The 20,012-nt window shown below is 46.5% G+C and overlaps 1 protein-coding gene across 2 annotated transcripts in view; it reads right to left on the reverse strand.

The window, feature by feature from the left end:
* Nucleotides 1-19,643, reverse strand: part of LOC120900381 (relaxin receptor 2-like) — a 29,828-nt gene extending 10,185 nt beyond the window's left edge. The window contains exons 1-16 of one of the 2 annotated variants that reach the window (XM_040307288.1): nt 17,953-19,643; nt 14,351-14,745; nt 5,607-5,882; nt 5,400-5,486; nt 5,194-5,305; nt 4,804-4,875; nt 4,075-4,140; nt 1,963-2,034; nt 1,802-1,873; nt 1,631-1,702; nt 1,382-1,522; nt 1,231-1,302; nt 1,063-1,134; nt 889-960; nt 701-817; nt 36-221 (exon numbers count right to left, since the gene is read on the reverse strand). In XM_040307288.1, coding sequence (XP_040163222.1) covers nt 36-221; nt 701-817; nt 889-960; nt 1,063-1,134; nt 1,231-1,302; nt 1,382-1,522; nt 1,631-1,702; nt 1,802-1,873; nt 1,963-2,034; nt 4,075-4,140; nt 4,804-4,875; nt 5,194-5,305; nt 5,400-5,486; nt 5,607-5,882; nt 14,351-14,396 — 1,535 coding nt within the window. In that variant the 5' untranslated portion in view covers nt 14,397-14,745; nt 17,953-19,643. Of the gene's footprint in view, nt 1-35; nt 222-700; nt 818-888; nt 961-1,062; nt 1,135-1,230; nt 1,303-1,381; nt 1,523-1,630; nt 1,703-1,801; nt 1,874-1,962; nt 2,035-4,074; nt 4,141-4,803; nt 4,876-5,193; nt 5,306-5,399; nt 5,487-5,606; nt 5,883-14,350; nt 14,746-14,878; nt 15,039-17,952 lie in introns of those variants that run through there. The other variant, XM_040307298.1, reaches the window with a different exon arrangement.
* Nucleotides 19,644-20,012: the final 369 nt, after the last annotated feature.

Below are 20,012 nucleotides of genomic sequence, written 5' to 3' on the forward strand. Positions count from 1 at the left end.
TTGTGCAACAAAGTTTGGTGCTTACAGGGACCTACCTGAAGATAATGTCAGCGGTTGCTATGATGCCGAGGTACACGCCCATCAGCAGATCGCTGGCCGCTAGATGGCGCAGGTAGAGCGAATGTTCCGCGTGCGCTTGGCTGCTGCGCGACCCGACCACATAGCGCCCGAACAGGACTAGCAGATTGCCCACGATACCAATGGCCGCCATTATCCACACACTGTGGAGCGCGCGCGGGTGGTGGAGCAAAAATAAAACAAGCAAAAAGCAAAACAAAAAAAAAAAAATGCACGTGATGCACCGTGCAGTCGAAAATGAGAGATGCGCAAATAATGGAAAGAACGATATTAATATCTCGTTAAGAAAGCCATCGGAGCTCGCATTCGCGAACACATCACGCTTCGGGGTACGTGTCGGCGCACGAAAATGTACTGAACCGTGCCCCCCAATCAACTAGGCAACCTTAGCGCGAGAAGATAATTAAAATTTTAATTAAAGAACGTTCCACGTCTGAAAGCAATTTTCGTCCCACTCTATCCCCCAAATCTATGAGTAATTCGTATAAGATTCTAATAAGTACATTGCCAACAGCTTCTCTAGCCGCGCTTCTTCATTCACAAGCTTAACGCCAATTGGAAAACACTCATCGGTGTCGCGATGTGTCGCGACCGAACAGAGCTTTCGTACGGCCGTTCGTACCTTGCACGCAGCACGGGATTATCGAGCAGATGCCGGTTGCTGCTGATGCCGTCACCTTTTGGCTCGCAGACACGCACGTGCAGGGCCGCCTTGCAGTGATGGAACTCGGTGAAATGGCTGCCAAAAAGGGGATTAGAAATGAGGGATAGGCATTTTAGCAGCACACGTCCCGTTCACGCCATACGTACATGTGGTGCAGGTTGGTAAGGTTATCCAGCACGCGCCGATCGATCCGGTCAAATTTGTTCCCCTGCAGGTTGCTGTGGTTTGCGCAAAAAAGGAGGCGACAATGTGACAGCAGTGTGGCAATGATAATGGAAACCTATTTCCGCTCTCTCTCCCCTTCTATCAACCATACTTACAGTGTTGCCAGCTTGGCTATGCCGCTAAATGCATCCAGCTCGAAATGGGTTATTTTGTTGCTATTTAAAAATCTGTTCACAGGGAGCAGAGAAGGAAGCAAAGAGAACGATTGGTTAGCAAAAGTGTTGATGCCGTTTCCGGGTGCGCACAGTGGAACTATTACGTACAATCCTACTAAATTCGTTAAGTTGCCGAACGTGTCGTTTCGGATCACTGTTAGCAGGTTCTCCGACAGGTAGCTGAAACGAGCGGTAGGAAAACTTTGTATCCTTTGCGGTACGGTACGTGGGCGCGCCCGCGCCCAACCCAAATGCTTACAGATGCTCCAGCGACGGCAGATCCAGCGCACACACCTCGATCGTTTCGATTTGGTTCCGCGCGAGCGAGAGTGTTTGCAGCGTTACCAGCGCCGGTATCATGCCCGGGACGAGCTTCCGCAGTCGGTTGTTGTTTAAGTAGCTGCAGTGACACACACACACACACCCACACAAACGCATACAGCGAATGTGAAAGCACAAACTTTAGCATCTTAACTATTCGCAGCGATTAGAAGTGGGGCTTACGTACAGTATGCGAAGATTCGTCAGCGGCGCCAGCACATCCTCGGTGAGTGCATCGATCTGGTTGTCTTTCAAGTCACTGCGATGCGGGGGGGAAACGAGGTGGAAATAAATCAACAGTGACAGATCGCACCGGTGGCTCCTCATCCATCATGGTTTGTTTGGGGTGTATACTTACAGCTCCTCGAGAAACTCCAGATTGACAAAGTTCGTCCTTCCCAGCCGGTTAATTCGGTTGCCGCTCAGTACACTTCAGGAGGGGAGTAAACAAAACAGTACCTCATCCATCATTGGAACGAATGGTTGTTGGGTTTTTTGAAATTTATAGAAATCACTTACAGTATACGCAGCACCGTCCCGGGTGGGAAAAAATCGTCCGGCAGCGTCGTCAGCCCGTTCTGGTCCAAATGTCTTCGAAGAGGGAAGGAAGTATTTACAAAGAAAGCTCATTTCGTATTGTAATTTTTAGATCTTTCTTAAAAATGTGCATTTTTGTAAACGATTGCACACATTTAGGCGTTAAATACATTTTTAAAACACCTCAAGGTATGCAATGCATTTATACATTAGTGTTACCCGTATAGTCAAATCAAAAAACGCCTAAATCTATTCAATCTGCGATATAACTGACTCCCATTTACAGTTTGGTTTGATTATGCGCTCTTGAAGTTATTCTTAAAATTATGTATGCAATTGCAAGAAGACACATTGAGGAAATTACGTATGATGTCGTATGAAAAAACGCCAAAATCTATGCAATCTACGATTCAATTGGTAACTACTAACTAGTGATGTGCTCTCTAGACCGCACTCACGACTACGTTCCGACTCCGACAAAATGAGAACCAGTAGTTCCGCCCGGAATCAGATTCGTTGGAAGTCGTACGGAGTCGTTCGGAGTCATCCGGAGTCGACCGGAGTCGTCTGGCTACAGTTGACTGCGACCGGCTCCGATTCCAGTTGACTCCAGACGATTCAGACACTGGAGGACTCTGGACGACTCCTGTCAACTCCGAATCCAAAGGACTCCAGGCGATTTCGGACGACTCCGAATAATTTTGGGTGGACCTACCTTCCGGAGTTGGTTCAGAAATTATCGGAATCGAATTGGAGTCGACTCCGGATTTTTACCAACATTACCCATCGTTACTACTAACTGCCGTTATGTATCTTACACGTTAGCTATTGTATTCAATGACTCACAACGCAATATTCAAAAGACCAAAAACGACCTAAGCTGTGACGGTGCTTCCGCATTCCTCAGTACTGAGCGAACCACAAATTGCCACTGGAGAACATGTGTGCGGTTGCATCAGCTAACCAAACGTCCGGAGTAAGTGCAGCTGAAGTTACCTTTCCCCATTTACCGGCAATAAAAATTGCACCAACAAACTGCAACAAACCCCACTTTTCCATTCCACCCGTGGCCGTCTTAAAACATCCTATCGAGAAACAAATAACCGCACCGGCTGGAGTGGGTTGCAATCGAATCAACGGGCAGTAACGATCACTACGACCCCATTGCAAACAGTACCTTTGCAACGAGTAAGCTGGTGAAGAAATATGGCACCAACACCCCCCGCCTTAGCCTTAGACCATCTGCATCACTGGCAGAGGGGCTGGTTTGGCTGGACAATAAAGTAGCACAATTTATTAGACACTTGCCACTTCGACCGTGCGCAAGTCGGCTTTTTATTGTGCTGTTCAATAAGACACCCCAACTAATGGTGTGGAGCATTTGTGGTGAGCGAACGCGCGAAGGTAAAGATCGAGCGTATTAGCGCGCCGTAATGAGTGAAGCCAACGGTAATGGCAACAAACGGCAGCAGCGATAAACAGTACTAGACAGCCTGAAGACTTCCTTCTTCCTTTCCTTATGTTTGCAAGGGAGCAAGGGAAACACGGAAACTATTACTAGCGCTTTAGGCGCTTAGTTTCTTCGTTTCCTTTTCCCCGAAAAACACATGTAAATGAAATGAACATACTGTCAGAAGTTCCAACCATTCCTACGAACGGTTCGAACGGTCGTTATCTTGCGCACTGCAGATAATTCGCTTAAGCTCTTGTGTGTTTTTTGGGTTTCGTAAGCTCTTTATTCTGGGTTTGACGGACACATCCAGACAAATCAACCAACTCCACACTCTCAGACGGACATTATCAGCATTTCTTGCTGCCAGTAACGCTACCCAGGACTCCGGAGAACTTCACGCGCTCTACTTAGCCTCCCACTAGCAGCTAATGGAACCGCGTTCTCTATCCTGGCGGCATTTCATCCCGCCCGTACATACATACGAGCGTTCTATTTGTAGGCAGCAATCCTATCAATTAACCCCACCCCAACAAAACGTTCATAAACTCAGCGTGGCGGAGCCTTACACTTGACGACGACTCTGGGGCAAACTCTGCTCAACGTGTATGCACATTCGAGGCCCCCTGCACACCCATACTTACAGTGCGTCGATGCTGCCGGCCAGCTTGACCGGTTCGATACGCTCGATCGAGCAGTGCCGCAGGACTCTGTATCCGGTGTTGATGGGATGGGACATAGAAAAGGAAGCAAACAGACATCAGAAGTAAGTCAAACAGTGGAAACAATCAAGCACACTTAACGGGAAAAAGTAATTTATCTGACGGAAGCGGCGGAAGCACACTCTGGGTTTGGTGCAGATTTAATTAAGCCCTTTCTCGTGCTGCTAACGATAATGAACGTGGAAAAGTGGATAGGGTGAATGGGGCTGGATACGTTCTATTTGTGTCCCCAGTGTCTCTCTGGGAAGCAACAAACAAACCAAAGAAGAAACAGAACGCTTAGCGACACGTCCAAGCGACAATAATTGTACGTGATGTAATTTTTAACGTAATTGTTAGCCGTCCGGGATGAGCTGCAGAGCTGCGGCATAAGGGTCGAAATGCATCCATGTGTGCATTTCCGGCTTCACTGATAATGTGGAAAGCAATGGATGAAATTGATTTCGGATTGACGGGCTTTTGCGGTGCCATTTCCCATATTTCCGCCACTCTCCCACACACGCGCGCTGGGTCAGTGCTTCAATTTGATTCCGACACAAGCTGGACACAAGCGGAGCAATGTTACTACGGTTGACGCATGACACATATTGGGACGGGGAATGGGGAAGCAGGAATGTGCCGTGGCACGTAGCCCACCCGGGCCATACTTACAATGTGCTGAGCTTCGGGAAGCGCTGGAACACATTCATATTCAGCTCGATAAACACATTCCCAGTGAGATCGCTGCAACGACAAACACGAGAAAAGCATGAAACGAAGTGTGGAGTGGTGATTTGTCATTTCTTTTTTGTTGCCAATCACAATGCATTCCTAACCCCCGTGCTAGCAAATGCACTCGGTGGCGCACGAGCTAGGACTATTACACCCGTACGTGGACCCGTGATCTAGCCACCGCGTGCTGTCAGTTCTTGCTGCTGCCCACACTCAGCGGAGCTCGAATGATGATATTATCACATTCGAATACAACCACAAAAAAACTGATTGCAGCAGAGCTTTGATTCACGACCCCACGCTCCCGCTGTACAGTCAACACCCACTTACAGCAGCGTGACGTTCTCCGAGGTCAGTACCGATGGCAGCCCGGTAAGGCCCTTGTACTCGCACAGCACGTCCGTTCCGCGACATTTGCACGTGTTGTTGGCGTCGTTCCAGTCTACACCCCGGAGGGCCCAAAAAGGTGTTGAAGGATTAGTGTGTGTGTGTTTTTTTCCTTCCTGCTTGCAACAACGCTCCACTGGGCTACTTACTGCACGGTGTGTAAGGCAGCTGATCGTTGATGGCAGCCGGTCGCTTGCGGAAGTAATGGTCATAATAATTCCGTCCCACGTCGTCATCTGATCGTGTTTTGTGGCGAAAGAAGGGGAGGAAACAAAAAAAAGCAAACAAATCAAAATTGGGCTGATTGTAAACAGGCGGTGGTTTTCTCGGTGGCTGGCGGGTCGAAGATTCCTTACCACACTCCAGCTCGTCCGAGCCGTCGTCACAGTCGGGAAATCCGTTGCAGTTTTTGCTCTGCTCGATGCACTGGAGCGTGTTGTTGCACCGGAAAAATCCATCCTCGCAGCGGAACGTCACCGTGCCGGGTTCCGCCGGTTCCGCCCCGTCCACGGTTACGGTGTTCCGGTTGAACGAGCCGCCCAGCTGCTGCTGCTGCTCGAGAATTCTTTCGTATTCCGTCTCGGGCAGCACCAGTGCCCGGCGCAACGTGCCGGATGCTTGCGCCGGTGTGGCTTGAAGAGTGGGAAACAAAATTCAATCAGTACAAAACCCATGGCACGGCTGTCACGCGACGCGATGGATGTATATTTATGCGATTCTCGTTATGTATTGGCCACGGCGAGCCGCGGATGCTGCGACTACGCTCCCGAGTAAGCTCATTCAGCACGAGCTCGAGGAATGCGCGCTCTGTTTTCTTTTCTGTTCTTCAAAAGAATGACATTTTGTCGCGCTGTGTTGGGTGTGTCGCTATAGTAGATGAAGTTACAATGAAGAAAAAAAAGCGAAAAGTGCAGAAACAAAACTATGTTTCTTAGTAACAATGGAGGAAAATCAATACGACTGAGACAATTTGTACGACATCTGTACGACAAACGAAGCAAACTTGAACGGTGAATTCATTGCCCGAAAACATCGTTCTTAGAAGAAGTCTAAAAAAATATAAATAATCGAAAAGTTATTCTGCTCAATTTTCCCGAATGTTTACACCTTGAGTGATTTGTACCAATTGTTACTACAACGTCAATCAAAATAGTTATTTCCATTCGCGTCCTTCACATTACTATACCGCTTTATAGCGACTGCAGACACTTGAAGCACCTGCAGAACACACCTGCCTTGTTCTGATATAATAAAAAAGCATATTTTTTTACGACTCACGCACCGTCCCGCTGTACAATGTTATCAAAATATGATCCTTGGTTGCCACACACTTGGTGTGTGTGTTTCATACCCAAATTCAGGTCAACAGCTGGTGCACGGATTTGCGAACGAACGTACGCTGCACTTGATATCCTCGCAGCAGACAGCAAAAATGAAACACGAAAAAACGAACCCGAAACACCGCGATGCTTGCCAAAGACACACACACACACACTGGTTTGATAAAGCCAAACCGATCCAAACAGTACGATCCATCAGTAAACTTTACGAGCACGAGTATGGTAAATCGAAAATCGAATCGAAGCGAGTAAAAAATGGAAGAGAAGAACAGCACCAAAGAACAGCACGCAAACAGCCGGAAAAGTCACATGACTGGTTTTGGCAGTTAAGCTGCGTTCCAAGTCGGAATGTTTGTTTAGCCCCACACACGGAGGGGATATAAAATATTATGTTCCAGTTGGGGTAAAGCTAAACGAAGCAAGATGTTTGTTTTTTTCTTTGCAAAACTTGTCGTTTCTTGCCGTAAGCCCTTAGAGCCCCTTAAGGTTCAATCAAATCATCCCAAAGAGTCAATTAGTTAAATCTACTGCTGCTTTTTTTGTTGTTGTTGGTAGATGATGCTCATTTCTTAATCAACTTAAACACTCTCTTCCACTGCTTAATCTAATCAACGATCCAAACGAACCGTAACGCTGCTTTCTAAACACTCGTTTGCGTGTTTGTAATCCATCGCTTTTGGTGGCTGTGCCGAGCAGAACCAGAGGGGCGCCACCCCCCTAAACTACTTAACCCAGAGACACACTCATCCTGGTTGACCCACTTTACCTCACTGATGACAACAAAGCACCCAACGACACTTAATGACATCCGAGGCCCGTGTTTCGAACGCATCCCTTTAAAATCTCATTTATTCACATGCGCTACATTAGCTTCCAGGCTTCACAATCGCTGTGTCGGAATGCTGTTTATTTCTCAGGAGAATTGACACCAGAAGGAGCAACGTGAGATTAACTTTTTAGCCTCACGGAGTGGCCTTCCTCAACTCAAAACAGAGGCAACATACGTTGCATTGCTCGGGAGTGCTTTTAATCATGACCCATGCGTATTACTGGGCGGTCACCGCGGCCCTACACAACACATTCCAATGAAGGAAAGTCACCTCGAAAACAGAAAGACCCATCCGCCTGGCTATGGGTGCAACACTGCATTCCGGTACAGCCTTTACCCGGGCCAAAGTTCCGTACCTAGATAATCAAACTCCTGTGACCCACCAACGTGGAAACACTGGGGCTGACCTATCTAATGGACGAAAGAAGTTCGTCGCTGACTGCACGACGGAAGGAAAACTACGTGCCACGTCCATGCTGGAAACGAAACGGAAGCGAAAACTATGCACCGCCCTGTGCTTATTAGGCAGCCCTGCCAACATCTTATCGGTGGGTCATCCATTTGCGGTCAAGGTTTGGGTTTGGGGTGTCCCTGTCGTCCGGCCGTGCCGTGCACCAAAAGCTCCAGGGCTCTGTTTTATTGCGCTCCGGGAAAGTTGCATCGTCGTCTGCGTCTCCATCGGCTCCGCCCGAAAGGCGACAAAGTGACAACCACAATCAGTTTCTGCTTAACGTCCGGCATCCGGCTGCTGTGGAGTCTGCCGCACAGTGAAAACGTCTAATGTGAGTGATAAATCAGAATATCCATTTTATACATGAGCATTTGCTTCCGATCGTCCACAAAGCACAAAGCGGAATAATACACCAGTACTAGCGAATTGGCTAATACTCCTACGTTGAAAAATTGCTTCCGGGCAGTGCGTTTTATTTTTCATAATACTTTGACCCCCCCCCCCCCCCGTACAATACAATACACCCAACAATTGACTCCTGAACTGGGAAAAACCCGCCCGAATTTACCACTTCCGTAGTGGATTTCATCTACCGATTTGGGAGTTGTTCTTTTTTCTGTGCGGGCAAGCTGCAAGGCACAAAACAACAATTAACGACTAAAAGTCTCGCACACTATCTTGGGGAAAATTTACGACCCCACGCACACCACACACGCTCCTATGCTTTGCTTTGCTTGCCGGGGTCTAGCTTTTGCGTGCTTTAATTGCTGTTTTGCTGGACGCTGACCTACGGCGCTGGATCCACCCCCGAGGGCCGGGCACGATAAACGAAGAAAAGGGCTCGAATTTGGCTCCCCGTTCGGTGCGGTCAGCGTAATTATGCTCGTAAAAACGCAACCTGGGACCAATTTCCGACTTCTTGGGAGGTGGGGGCAAAGTGTGACAAACTGGTACACACGGTCGGTGTACGGTATTATGGTTGTTTGTTTGCGGTTTGTGATATTGTAGCGTGGGCAGCAGCCTCCCTCCCGCCTGCTCCGTGTGATGTACGAGCGTGGCAGATAATGGGCTAATTTATTGTTATGATCTTTCTTTAGAGGACAGTTTTGCATTTTTGTTTGAAAGATAACTGGGAAAGCCGGAAGCTGTACTGTTACTTCTAATAAGCTGGTTTTATGTATTTAGATTGGTTGCAATTAATTACCATGTTATGTTTTATGAACTACGTGAAGTTACCTTACGGATAGTGGCTTTATTAACAATAATATATAATAAATCTAATCTGAGCTGATAAATGGGGAAGGCAACCTGTTTAAAAAGCTTTTAATTAACCCTCAGCAACGGTCTAACATGGAATCTTGGCTCCTTATTTACAAATCGTTTGCACGCTCCACTCCCTTTGGCACACTATCTCCAGGTACTATCAACCCACACCGAGCTTAAAAACAAGTAAGCGCCCATCCCCATCCAACAACCCATCCAATAAACTTCATCCTTTAAATACCGTTTCCAGCGCACCTGCGAAAAAGGCGCACCGTCGTTTGGTATTAAAAATCATAAATATGCAAGCCACCCATATTTCCGATCGGCCACACAGCACCGCCTGTCAGCCACCGGTACGAAGATAATTGAAATATAAAGGCTACCGCGTGCACACAAATAAAAAGGGCAGTAAAAGGCCCCACAACCGGCCCTCCCACCACGGACAATCCAAAGGAACGTGTGCGGCAAACGGTAATGCTTAATAATGCATCCATTACCAGTCGGCCCGGCTACCCGTTCAAGGGGCTCCGGGCGCTCCAGGCTAAGGAAAGTTATCGCTGGCACGAACGAAAACCCGGCCCGCACCGAACACTACCCCAACAGGTCGTTACAGTGACCGTGGTCATGGTCACGGGCGTAACTTGAACTCCGTGCCACCGTCGAGCGAGCTGTCCACGTCCACGTGTCGTCCAAAAACCGGCCTGAAAACGATGCTCGCCGCCGCTGTGCGTCACACGCGTACCCGTAATGGTGATGAACGCGTTCATTCCCGGATCCCGGTGTTTACCTTCCTTCGGGTTACCCCGATGTGTTCAACAAGTTTCAAGTGCGTCGGCCTGCTGATGCTATTCTCCGCGTTTGACGCGTGTTTCAGATTACGCACCAAGCGAACGGAGATCCGCGGGAAACGGAATCGCAAAGATGGAATATATTACTTACACTTCTTTTACATCCTCATCACTGTAGCTGGTGGTGGTAAACAATGCTTGGCGACCGACGGCTGCAGGGATTATCATCTCATCCGCCATTGCGTCTGAATATGCAAAATGAGACACCGCCGACCGCACGGCACAAACACACCGCTTCACCGCGTACTGTCTGTACTGTAGTGGTAATTTGCAAGTCTCGGCTGATCAGGATTAGGTCAGATCATGCTGGCCGCTTAACTTTCTCGTTGACAAGGCGGTACCCGTGTTGATGGGTGGGATAATGAGCAGGCGCTCAAGAGACGCGCAACACCCATTCTGCCTTCTGAGTTTCTTCCAGCAATGATAAAGTGTTAGTTGAATCTGTTTCGCAATGCTTTGCTTCGTTTTAACCGTTTTTTTTAAATGACTAAAACTTGTATAAATCTTACGACAAACACAGTATGCATTATGCGCCTCATTCCAGTAAAGCTCTTTCTAAAGCTTACACCATTTCCTTTCCAAGTACAGTATTTCCCTCTTTTCATATCATTATCATCACCGGAAATGCAAATAGCAACCAACTGTCGTAATGATTGGCAATCAAGATAATTGGAGTGTTGCTTTTTTTTGACAACGACGTTGCCACCCAACCTGCTTCAACCACCACCTCCTTTCGCCACGGAACAATCATTATGGGGTTTATCAAACAGCGCTCAAAATACGCAACAGCACGCAGTACCTCTGTGTGGATGAAAACAAAACCCATCCATTACTGCAACCTGTTGTGGCAACCTGTTGGTGTGACCTGAATTTCCCTGACAAAGAAACGCACCACCATTCCGGCATTGGCGATAAGATCAAACCGATCCGTTTCAATCCACCCGTCGTCGGCCACCCTGCTGTTGAAGGCTGATAATTTGGCGAGGTTTACCCTTGTGGCGAGGTTTCCTCACTACACGGTTTTCCTTTCCGACCATTTATCCGAACGACCTCCAGGGAACGGGGGAGGGGAGGTAGGTCATGCAAATGGGTCGTATTTTAACCCCCATCGCACTATCATCGATTCGGAGGGGGGGTGAATCCCCACCCAACGCCGGATAAGCCAATAAATGATAATCCCACCGTTCGATTACGTGGATAAATATTTACATCCATTAGTCGGAAGGCCGTCCCTCTCTCTCCCAACAAAAAAGAAAACCATCAAAGGGGGTTCCGCATCCATTTCTTTCGCCCTTCCCATTTGGCGCTGCCCCCCCCGAAATGGGGGAAATGAATGATAAATTGCTGTGCAAATGACGGTCGAAGGAAAACTCCCTTTTTTTTTTCTTCTTCTTCTTCTTCTTGTACCAGACGGGCACAACCAAAGGTCGGCCAATGAAGAGTAAAAAAGCAGGGGGGATGCAATCCATCGTCGCTCTTTTGCCAGGTGTAAAACGGATTTCCAACTCAGAAAACGGAAGATCTCACTGGATTCTATCGTGTTGGAATTTCGAGGCCACGTGATTGGCTCCGATCGGTGGCGCGTTGTATATATCGTTGTGAAGGAAACCGCGTGCGGATCCACCGAACTGTTTATTATTTCGGTGCGGTATTTCGTTCCGGTTATCTCACCCCCACCCCCCCGCGTCATGATCATGCCAACGTTTCATCATTGAACAAATACTCAAACGATAAATTTGGCGTGGTTAGGGGGGCACCACCAGCCGCTTATCTGCACCACGCCATGCTGCGCCACTTGGCAACGGGAAAAACCCTTTCCATTTGCGCGGGTATTTTATGTCTCCACGGAAATGGCTCACGATGTGTGTTTTCTTTGATTTTTTCGAGCTCGTGTTGGCTTAGTAATCAGACGTTGTTGTGTATTTTCTGCTGAAAATCTTGAGAAGTTCTTAAGGTGGAATGAGATCAAAACAGACAATTTGGAGAGTAAAATATTACAATCACAATATTCTACAAAAGACGCATTGATTGGTTTGAACGATAATTGATAGGAAAGGTAAATATTGCGTCGTTTAAAGTTCTAAACAAAAATCGGGAATACTTTCTTGATGTTTGCATTGATATTCTTTCGCTAATTAATCAAAATCAACAAAAGTGGTTAATTATTTAGTCATCAGCATTCCCAAGAGTATAAATATAACCCTTTTTAATTGTTTGAAAAGGTTCACTGCAAACGTAATGTCTGTTTTTAGCTTTTTACGCTACACCCTAGCGTAATTCTTCAACCGTTGTGCTATTTGTTTTCCATACAATGATTTCCGAGAAGGAAATTCCCTTTTTTGTTCGTAGGTAAACCTTTCTCATTATGCCATTTCCGTCTGTCATTTTAGCAAGTGGTGCCTACACCGCCACTCCACCACACTTTCCACATTCACTCGTGCAATAATCATACGATCGGTGCGCTATTACATACCCTGCCAAGTAGGTGAGCCCAAACCAGGTACCGCAAAAAAACCCTTGTCACGTAGCATGGCAGACGATTGCAATGAAAGTGACAGTGCAATCAAACCACCGATGGGACGGCAAGGGTAGAATTAACTCCACAAATTCCAAATCCATATCCAAGAAAGAAAGAAAAATGTGGTTCAAATTTGTATGATCCAGTCCCATCGCTGAACACGTGACGTTCCGTGCAGATGAATAATTGAGGACGATGAAGCAAACAAGTTCTGCCAGCAGAACTTGTTGATCTGGGCTAAACATGGGCAGGAGAAGTCGTCGTGAGAAATGTTGGAAAATAATTATACAGGGCTTGTGTGTTGTTTCTCCTCCTTCTTTTGGTAAAACAAAATTATACATTCGGCTCGGTATCGCCGTTGAGCCACCCACATCCGTCAATCATCTACAGCTAAAAGCTTACACTTTCTGTGTAGCTCTCTCTCTCTCTCTCACACACACATACACACACACCCGTACCGGAGTAACGGAACGCAAATTATGTTTGCTTGCTGCAAACACCGTCCTGTTAACGACAATGGAACCGGCAGCAGCAGCAGCTAACTCTGCGTTGGTGAAGAAATAAATCGATCTTCACAGCCAGCCAGGGGGAGTGCATGGAACATGAAATTCAAGGCCTACGCTCGTTTTTTTTTCACACCCCTACGGCTGGGTGAAGCTGCTACCCCTGCTTCCCGTCCTGTCCAGTGCAGCTGCGACATGATTGAATGTCAAACAAAGGTATCGTTCGTCGTTTTAATGGAATATGACGCGATGCTGTCTGACGCTGACCAAACGCTGTTTGGCTTCTGCTTTTGTGTGTGTGTGTGTGGATGTGTTTGTATGTGCGTTGAACCAAATGGAGTTCATGTTCGGGAATAAATTGCATAGCCGGTAATGACCTCATCGTATCATCCGTTACACTGCCTCACGGCCAGCAGGTTCATGGTCAGGATGGGTTAAAATTATTACGCTCCATAGTCGTGAAGAATAAATAGCAGCGTGTGTAATGACATTCGTACTTTTGGAACAGTTTCCCACAAACCCAATCATTTCTATATAAAACATTCAGCGTGCACTATGCCACCATTATCAGTCTCCAAATAGTTCAATGTACTGTAATACTTCAACGAGAATGAAACAGTTTCTCTAAAAATGAAAAAAAAAGAAAAGTTTCTCTATTACTCTCCCTCAGCAAAAGACTTTACCAGTACTATCATTGGAAGGCAATTTAAAACAAAGCACAGAAAGCCGTAATAACTCCACCGGCCGTACTTGGCTGCAGTTGCAAAACAATGCCACAGATTTTGCCTTTTCCCCGCGAAAGCATTATTCAACCTCCGCGCACTACTTCCTTCGCTTCACGCTTCACACTGGCCGAACCTTTGGCCATTGTTTTAACCTAACCGAACTACCCGAACAGATCCATATCAGTGCAAACAGTTTCCCTCGATTTTCAAAAAGCCTCATAAAGCTGCATCTGTTTATGAGCGTCTTGCCTTCCGTAGGCGCGTTGGCGCGACCCGCAAACCGCGCGTACGCCGGAAATGAATTGCCACCGATATATACCGTCGCTTTTCGAACCCCAATTTCCCCAGTACCGTACAGTTGGAGACGGTGAAGAGAGAGAGAGAGAGAGAGAGAGAGTTAGAGAGAGAGAGCGAGAGAGAGAGAGAGAGAGAGAGAGAAAGGGCAGGATTTGCCTTTAACGGCGGGTAAGCTTGTGTTTTACTTCCACCGACTTATTGAGCTTACGCGCAGTGTAGCGCCGGGCGCCTACACTCAAAGCCTCAAAGCGGGCGAATGATCAATATTTTCCACAGATTGAATCTTTTGTTTCCTGCAACTGGATGTGGTAGAACGGGCAACTTACCAAAGTTGACTGCAGAAAGGAACAAAAGTCCCACCAGTAGCTTCATGGCAGGAGTTACGATTATAACCAGCAAACGCGCTGACTTACGCTGAGCCCCGTCTGTTTCACTAAGAACTCCGCACGAAGAACACACGCGCCTCTAAACACTTAATTGCGTTACTGCTGGCCGGGCGGAGCGAAGCGTGAAAGGATTAATTTTCTTTTTTCCGATCACTGACCGACCTTCCGGTAGGGCGTCAACGGGATTAGTCGTCCGGTCCACTTTCACACCAATTCGCTTTCCCTTCCCCCGGTGAGCTTAATCCTTCGCAGTGAGGCACAAAACAGTGACGTAGAGCGCTGTCCTTGGAAGTTCGTTGTTTAGCGTGAACACAAACACGGTCGTATCGAGTCCGCTGCAAAGAGATAGAGGGAGAGAAAGAAAGAAGAGACATAAAATTGAATGAGTTTTGAACCATTAGAGAAGCAGGGCAGCTTTTCAGCACTGATTTGATGCGCGCCACCTCAATGAGGTGGAAGAAAAGGCACCATTTTACTGCCACCAGCCGGAAACCGAGGGAGCCTCCATTCCCCATAAACAGTAATGAATGAATGAATGAATCAGCGCAACAAAACAACGTGGAATAAACGCGGACTGGAAGTGGAAAACGATTTCTTGTTTCTTGAGCGGCAGCCAAAACTCTTTCGCCCATCTCTGGAAAGGGGGAAAATGCATTTGCGCTTACTTTGATTGCTTTTCCGTCCGCCCGGATTGGTTTAGCGGTAGGGACAATGAGTCGTGTTGTTGCCTTGCTGATGGGGACCGCGCGATTCGGGTAAATGTTTTTGGTGATCGCGTCTCTTATCAGTGTTTCGTTATCGGTTGGCATAATCGTTTTTTTGTATCTGAAAAATCGATTTTTGCATTCACCAAAATACGCTTTTCGCTTCGGTGGGAGCGAGTACTTTTCCACCATTTAAACATAAAGATGCAAGATATGCTCCCGTTGTAGTCGACTACCCAACAGCATCAACCGCAACACAGCGCAGTGAACTTTTGTGTACGTTATCGTACCATCGCTTCGTAGTTCCAACAATAGGGGGAAGGTTAAATCATACGCTCTTCAAATTTTTCCCCATCCACATCCTGCCCCATCCTGTGTGTTTGTGCGTTTAACCACCATCATCAACAAAACTCCACCAAAGTAAGATTGGCTTTCTTTACGATTATTAGTGCAGTTTAGTAACCTCTTGCTTTCGTACATGTGCCCCGGGAACTTATGCTGTAACAAGCGTGTTTACAGTGCTCGCGCAAACCCCTTGCCCGTACATACCCTTTCCCGCGCGTGAGATATCGCCGAGCGGCAAACCACACACACACACACAAGAACGCAACTTGTTCGCTCAACAACCATTGAACTTCTTATCTAAACACATTGCTTTCACTGTGTCCGATGACGCTGACGAAGCGATGCGCGTAGTGGTGCGTTACGATCGTATAAATATTTATCATGCTCGTCTAGACGGCCGCGTACTAGCCCGGACTAGCTACCTCCAGCGCCCAAGGAGGTGAAACATACATCGCTCGAATCACCGGCACACACACACTCCTCGCTCTCATTTTTCAAACCGCTAAAATCACATTTTTCATCCAATTAGTTTTCAGCGCGTTCTTATTGGTAACGGTCGGGCGGCAAAGGAAAACAAATAGCCACCGCCGGGCCAATCGGGTGGATTAATTTGATAACGTTCGCCCGCTTTTGGTTCGCTGTGTATCGCTAACACATTACACTGGCGCGTCATTTGCGATCCGCTGAAACGGTGCGGTTGTAACCAGGCATTATGTGCAAATGTACGATCACGAATTACACCGGTACAACTGGAAGAGTCGCACCACCTCCCACCTTTAGCTCCCCAATCACCCAGATCAGTGCTGGGGAAAGGAATGTGCACTTGCGAGCGATTTTGGCAGGTGTTCAATTTTTCGCGTAGCAAAATCGAATAATCGTAATCGGTTGTTTATTGGATAGTATGCGGCACGCGGGGGCTGTGTTGGGCGTATATTATTGAATATACGGCTGAAATTATGGATCGTTGTACTTGCTTAACGATGTGGCAGATGTTTCGACAGGGGTCACTGTTAAGGTGCCGATAGGAGGCGTGCAAGCAAGTTGGTAAGTATTGTTGCAGAACTGTTAATTCAAACAAACTCTTGAATGAGCTGTAAATCAATCGTAATCGAGTGATAAAGAAAGCATTAATAAAAAATCTCACTTACGCTTACAGATAGATTGAATCTGAACCAAATTCGGATTGGAAAGTTATCTGGTTCAAATGTGAATTGGATGCGTAAACATAATCCATTGAAATTAATTACAGCTCTGGTGATTTCAATTCCAATTAGAAGCAAAGCTATATGAACAGTATGTTAACGTTTATAAATTGCATGAGCTTTATAATATTCTAGGATCATTTCATATTGGTAAAGACCTCTTCAAACTGAAATTCAACTGATTAAACATGGCTACACAACTATTTTAGTCACCTTTAACGCTAATTTAAAATTCAATCAATTCATTTCCTTCAATGCCAAGTGCATTGAATGAATATAACGTTAATAAACTACACAAAAAGTACAGTTTATTAAGCTTTTCCACGAAAAGTTTATTTCCCTTCCAACTCGAAGCAACAGTCAAGTGCAGACGAATATACGAATGCAATTGCAATCGGGAAAAAGTGGACTGTGGATTGTAAATCAATTGCCGCTATAATCTTCTCAACAAAACTTCTCAAAGCAGGAAAACCTTTCCGGTGCACAGCCCCACCAAACGGTCCCGTTCTAGAACCATCTCTATCGCACTAGGTTCGTGAGTTTGAAAGGTTCAAGTGTGGGGAAGAAATTTGCAAAGATTCATAACCGCGAGAGCTCTCTCACCAGCCCTCCTTTCCACTGGTCATCCGACGAAGTGATGCTTTACAGCTGGTGTGAAATAAGTTTGCCAGTGACTTGTGGGTTTTCTTATTCTTTTTTTTTTGGTTGATTTGGTTTGCTTTTGTCTGCCTCTTAAAAGCCACGAAAAGACACAAGAAGTCAGCTAGCAACAGCAAGTCCAGCATCGGCACGAGTCGCTTTTACTGCATTCATCGCTGAACATCGAGACCGTTCCCATGGGGATGGGTAGTAAATTCATTGGAAAAGCTTTACATAACCGCAACCGTTGTTGGAAGTTTTCAGCCCAACTTCCACAACCGCACAGCGTGGAGGCTTCCTGGCAGCCCCGGGGTCACCGTACAGGCAGTGTTGTTTAGTTACGGCTTTAAGCTCCAGAACACATCGCCCCGGTGTCTCGTGCGGTAAGGAAACATTGACCGAAAGTGCCACTAACAGGTGTTTACTGATAAGTTAAATGTCTCAGAGCACCGCATGATGGAGGACGTTTGTTTGTTTTTTTTTGCTTTACATGGCAGTTTTGCTATCACTTTGCGTCGGTCCCGAACATGATCGAGTTGCCGTTATCTAACAGCCAGGTGGGTCCAGGTTGAAACATTTTAACGGTGATAAAAGGTATCTGTAGTACACACAATCGAAGTGTATGAAGCAAACTAGAGACCATTTTACCTACCTTTTTCTCGTAAGGTTGGCGACGTTTGTTTTACGCTTAGCGCCAAACAGTCAACAGCAGGTGCAGCTCGATGCAACCGAGACCGATTAGCTCATAAATTTACAAACAATCGGATTAGAATGGCACACTCTGGGTAATTAATTTATGACCCACTCGGCATGGGTGCAGCAATCGCTTAATATTTGACTCCAAAACGGGGATGAAGCTTCAAACTAGTGCTTTAAGCATCGGATCGTTTCTTTTGTATATATTTTTTGTGTTTTCATCACACAAAATCGATTCCGTTGGTGGATTTAATTTAATGGAATGGAAGAGCTTTCGCTACAGTGCACACAGTGCGTGTTGTTATTTTACAACGAGACAACGAGTCATAAATCTATGCAAATGCTTTATCCTCCTGTCTGCCACACCCGGATTTGATGCTCTCAATTTTTGTTCAATCAGCATCAACAATAAACACACACACACGCAGCTTATCGATCGTACTCAATATGCTTTTATTACACACTACAATTCGTTTTACGATTACAAACAATTCACACTCCATTTTGTACATTAAAACACGCTTTGCACACATACACATACACACGCACTTTACAAAAAAGGCTGCTGTATCACATTATAGCTCCTCGCAGGATGTAACACGCATTACCACGGGCACGGTAACGATCAACTTCAATACCGCACGCTCACCAGTTGCACCCATGCCAGACAGTAAAATGGCAATTTCACAGCACCAATTTTGACCATCTTTTATGCGTGCGCCGTTAAATTATGCTCACGAGTTATTGCTCCTGCATGTAGCGATAAATTCACACCAGGACCCCCCCCCACACACACACACATCCACTGATCACACTGAACAATAATCGCATATACACACACAGGTCGTATCGATACGAGATGCAGGATGGTATAAAATGGTAGGATGAGCCGTGAGGAGAATGGTCGCCGAAAAACTCTCGACAGCGAAAGTTTGCGGTTAGTGGGATGAAATTGACATTAAGATTTGCGGCTTGCACGGTTACCACGCGGCACTGCGTGGACGGTTGTGGTAGGACAAAAGGAGAAAACACACGCACACACACACACACACGAGAGAGAAATGGCGAAGAAGGTTAGAGAGACGGAGAAACATTGGAACCGCTCTAGGGACTACATAGGTTTTAAAATCTTACGATCGTCTGTAGGTTAGGATAAAAAATACAGCACACTCATATTTACACGCAACACGGCACTCTTTGCACAAAACTTTTGACAAGCACAGGTCGCGTTTTGGGCATTGGTAGAGGTGTTAAAACTTGTAGCAGAATATTTACAGGCCATTGGTACTACCAGTGAGGGCGAGCGAGGTAAAAACTACGACTACATTCACTACAGAAAACACGATGTTGAAGTTGGAAAATAGTGCCAGAAAATGGCATGTATAAAACACACGCACACACACTAGCGAAGGACACGCAGCGAGTGAAGTAACGACAAATGTGCAGCGATGCACTTTCTACACTGCCATCCGGATCGGTGGTGTTGCACTGGTTTGTGACTGTTGCAACCGCTCGTAACCCTCCCGAACGTATCCATGGAAACGGTGAGTCACGCTTCCTGTGTAGTGTACGGGTAGTGTGTACAGCAAGCAAGGAAACTGCGCCACGGCCCAGTAGATGAGGGCGAAAAGCCGTCAATGCTAAACCACGGTCACGAACGCACTGAAACGATGGCTGTGCCGCTAGAAGACGCCAAGGTTGGACCGGCTGGTTGGTTTGGCGCTCGTGTTTTTGGTCACCGTGAGTTGAGTGCGTGCCGGCAGCACCAGCAGCAACAGCATCAGCACTCATGTCGTGGGTGAGTTTCGTGAGTTCCTTTCCAATGCGTGCGAGTGAGCATAATCGAGTGGGGAGTGGTTTTGCTTCCAAGTGAGTGCAGGAATGTTTACAAATAATTGCTTCATTTTGGCCAATTGGATTTAGTTTAGTAGAAATTAAAGATTGAATCTTTACAAAAATTAACATTTAATATTACTAAGAATGAGAAATTCTAAAAATATTCACACGTGTCCTCTC

Source organism: Anopheles arabiensis, chromosome 2, assembly GCF_016920715.1.
Source record: "Anopheles arabiensis isolate DONGOLA chromosome 2, AaraD3, whole genome shotgun sequence".
NCBI lineage: Eukaryota > Metazoa > Arthropoda > Insecta > Diptera > Culicidae > Anopheles > Anopheles arabiensis.